The sequence below is a fragment of the Diorhabda carinulata genome, chromosome 4 (assembly GCF_026250575.1).
Source record: "Diorhabda carinulata isolate Delta chromosome 4, icDioCari1.1, whole genome shotgun sequence".
In the NCBI taxonomy this organism is placed as follows: Eukaryota; Metazoa; Arthropoda; class Insecta; order Coleoptera; family Chrysomelidae; genus Diorhabda; species Diorhabda carinulata.
In genome coordinates, this window is record NC_079463.1 from 22,556,764 (window position 1) to 22,559,735 (window position 2,972).

General features: G+C 29.3%; 1 protein-coding gene across 1 annotated transcript; it reads right to left on the reverse strand.

Moving 5' to 3' along the window:
• Positions 1 to 505: 505 nt before the first annotated feature.
• LOC130892929 (deoxyribonuclease TATDN1) lies at positions 506 to 1,517 on the reverse strand. Its single transcript, XM_057798637.1, has one exon. It carries the CDS (start codon positions 1,437 to 1,439, stop codon positions 522 to 524), a length of 918 nt encoding a protein of 305 aa, XP_057654620.1. The 5' UTR covers positions 1,440 to 1,517; the 3' UTR covers positions 506 to 521.
• Positions 1,518 to 2,972: the final 1,455 nt, after the last annotated feature.

Consider the following 2,972-nt stretch of genomic DNA (forward strand, 5'->3'; position numbering starts at 1 on the left):
GTGATTATAATTAATATGTATTTAGATTTTCACATCCTTAAAAATTCCAATTTATCCCTCTTTGTAAGCGGAAAATTATTAGTCTTGTCAAATGTCAATGTGAACAGCTTAGGGCTGTTGACTTGTAGTACTAGAGGCCGACAACTATAAATAGGGTTAGGGTTTTGTTATTTGTCACTTTTGCAATATTTAAATATATTATTGAATTCGTTATAATAGCAACAAATCTCTAAAACATGTCAATTTAGTCGTTGGAATTGTTAATTAAAGTAGTAATGTCATTAAAAGGTAATACCTTTGATAAATTCGAAATATTGCTAGACAGAACAAGTAAATTTGAAGATAGTTAAAAAAAGATTTCATACTTATCACAGAGGTTCTATTTTCTTAGTGAAATTCTATTTTGCATTGGATTCTTTTATTGATGACTTATCCATGTTCTATTATTAGGATTATTGGTTTATTATATTGGTCTGTTTGTTGCATTTAAAATAAAAGACATAGATTCGAAATATTCACAATCATTTATTATCATTTTTAAAAAATAATTCCATAGTGTTATCAAATACTTGTTCACACAATAAATCTATGTTTGCATTTCGAATACTTGCTACAATATCTAATATTTGTCTTATATTACATGGTTCATTTCTGCTCTTTACCATTTGCTCTGGATTCCATTTTTCCTTTTTTACTGTAGGCATTCCTGAATTCTCTTTAGAAATAAATTTATACCCAGCGTGAGAAGGTCTAACTTCACACCAAGGACAATCTGTTTCTAATAAAATTCGATTACTAGGTAATAGTTTTACAGTTTCCAAGTTTTGATCTGTCTTTAAAGAACATCCGTTTAAACCAATATATAAGCCCAAATCTAAAAACTTACAGGCTTCTTCGTAAGATCCATCAAAACTATGTACAACTCCTTTCACGCCTGGATAATTTACTAACACTGCGTATAAATCCTCAGCTGCATTTCGACAATGTAAAAATAGGGGTAAATTGAATGCTTTTGTTAGAGAGAGTTGAAGGTTGAAATATTTCATTTGAATGTCTTTAGGACAAAAATTTAATCGATCGTAATCAAGACCACATTCTCCTAGGGCTACAACTTTATTACCTCCTGTAATTATAACATCTTTGAGTTTTTCTAAATATGAATTTGCTCCTTCTCTGTGTTCTTCAAATTCTTTACATCTTGTAGGATGACACCCTACTGTGGTATACAAATGTTCACTAGTAATCGCTAATTCTAATGCTTTTCTACTTTCTTCTAAGTTTCCACTGGTTATTATAATTTTATCCAATCCAGACTGCCAACTTCGTTTTAATACTTGCAATAAATCTGGTTCGTGTTTTTTGTTGCCGTTATATATTCCCGAATACATAGTATCCGTTAAGTTGGCTCCGATATCGATATATTTTCTTAGTTTTGACATTGTTTCAAAAGTAAATATGTAATTAATTAAAACGATTTTGTTACGGCTTATCTAAATTTGAGGCTAGACATAATTATCTTTCTTCTACTTTTTTATTGGCACAAAATAAAATTAGACATAGACAAATTTATAATGTATAGAGAAATAAATAAGAAAGTCTAATTCATGCAGTAGCTGATACTATGCTATTTCGGTTAATATTAATGAAATACAAAAAGCAGCTTGAAGTACTCATAAAGATATTACATTATTATTGGTAATATCTCTATAGGTGTACCTCAAGAAATTAGATAATTGATAAACTCTTCTTTTTTTTATTAGTGTCTTATCCGAATCAGGCACCATAGATAAATTTCATAACATAGAGTAAATTTTCAGTACTCAGATGGGTTCATTGTATTATTTTGACTATTTCCTTCGAAAAATTTAAGCCAACCAAAAAGCTGTAATATTTTATGTTTACCTAGCAACGATCAAATTTCAGCGATAATACTGCACTAGTGCAAATTATCGATAATTTGCACTAGTGCCAAATTTTCGTCTAGGATTAATAAACATCATTTGGTTTTAATTTTATATTTTAAGAAAAGGAACAATTATTGTTTATTTTAAATTAAATTTTTCTCAGGAAATAGTCTGCCAAAATGCCCTCTCGTGCCTGTCAAATTGTCTCATAATTTCCTCTCGTGCGCATTCGCGCACTCGAGAAAATTAAATTATCGACAATTTGACTTGCACTCGGGACATTAATATTGACTATTTCCTTCGAAAAATTTAAGCCAACCAAAAAGCTGTAATATTTTATGTTTACCTAGCAACGATCAAATTTCAGGGATAATACTGCACTAGTGCAAATTATCGATAATTTGCACTAGTGCCAAATTTTCGTCTAGGATGTAAACTCATTTTGAAATATTTTTCACGAACAAAACTGTTGTCAATAAGTTACCGTAGATACCAATTCAATGCCAATATGATGATCGTCGACTACGGTATAATTTAAAGAATAACAAATTTTAAACACAGAATTAAGTTTATTTTAAATTAAATTTTTCTCAGGAAATAGTCTGCCAAAATGCCCTCTCGTGCATGTCAAATTGTCTCATAATTTCCTCTTGTGCGCATTCGCGCACTCGAGAAAATTAAATTATCGACAATTTGACATGCACTCGGGACATTAATATTGATAATTATTTGCTATTTTAGATGTTTGGGGGTTAATTATGTATCTTTTGTTTACTTTATCATTAATCTCCCTTTAATTATTTTGCTCGTTAACAATGTTATTAATTACAAAGAGAAATACAGTGTTTCTTTAAATATTTATTGTTTGTATCTGTTAATTTAATCTTTTCGTATAAAAATTTTGAATAGCTGGTAATTTAGCAGTATCATTTTTATTTTGCGTATTATATTATTACTATAACAAATCGCTATTTAATATTTCAGATGAATCTCCTTGTCATTCATTTACACTTTGCGGAATTATAACATAAAAGCACGTTTTTCTTTTGTTTGTTTTGGAATTCCGAC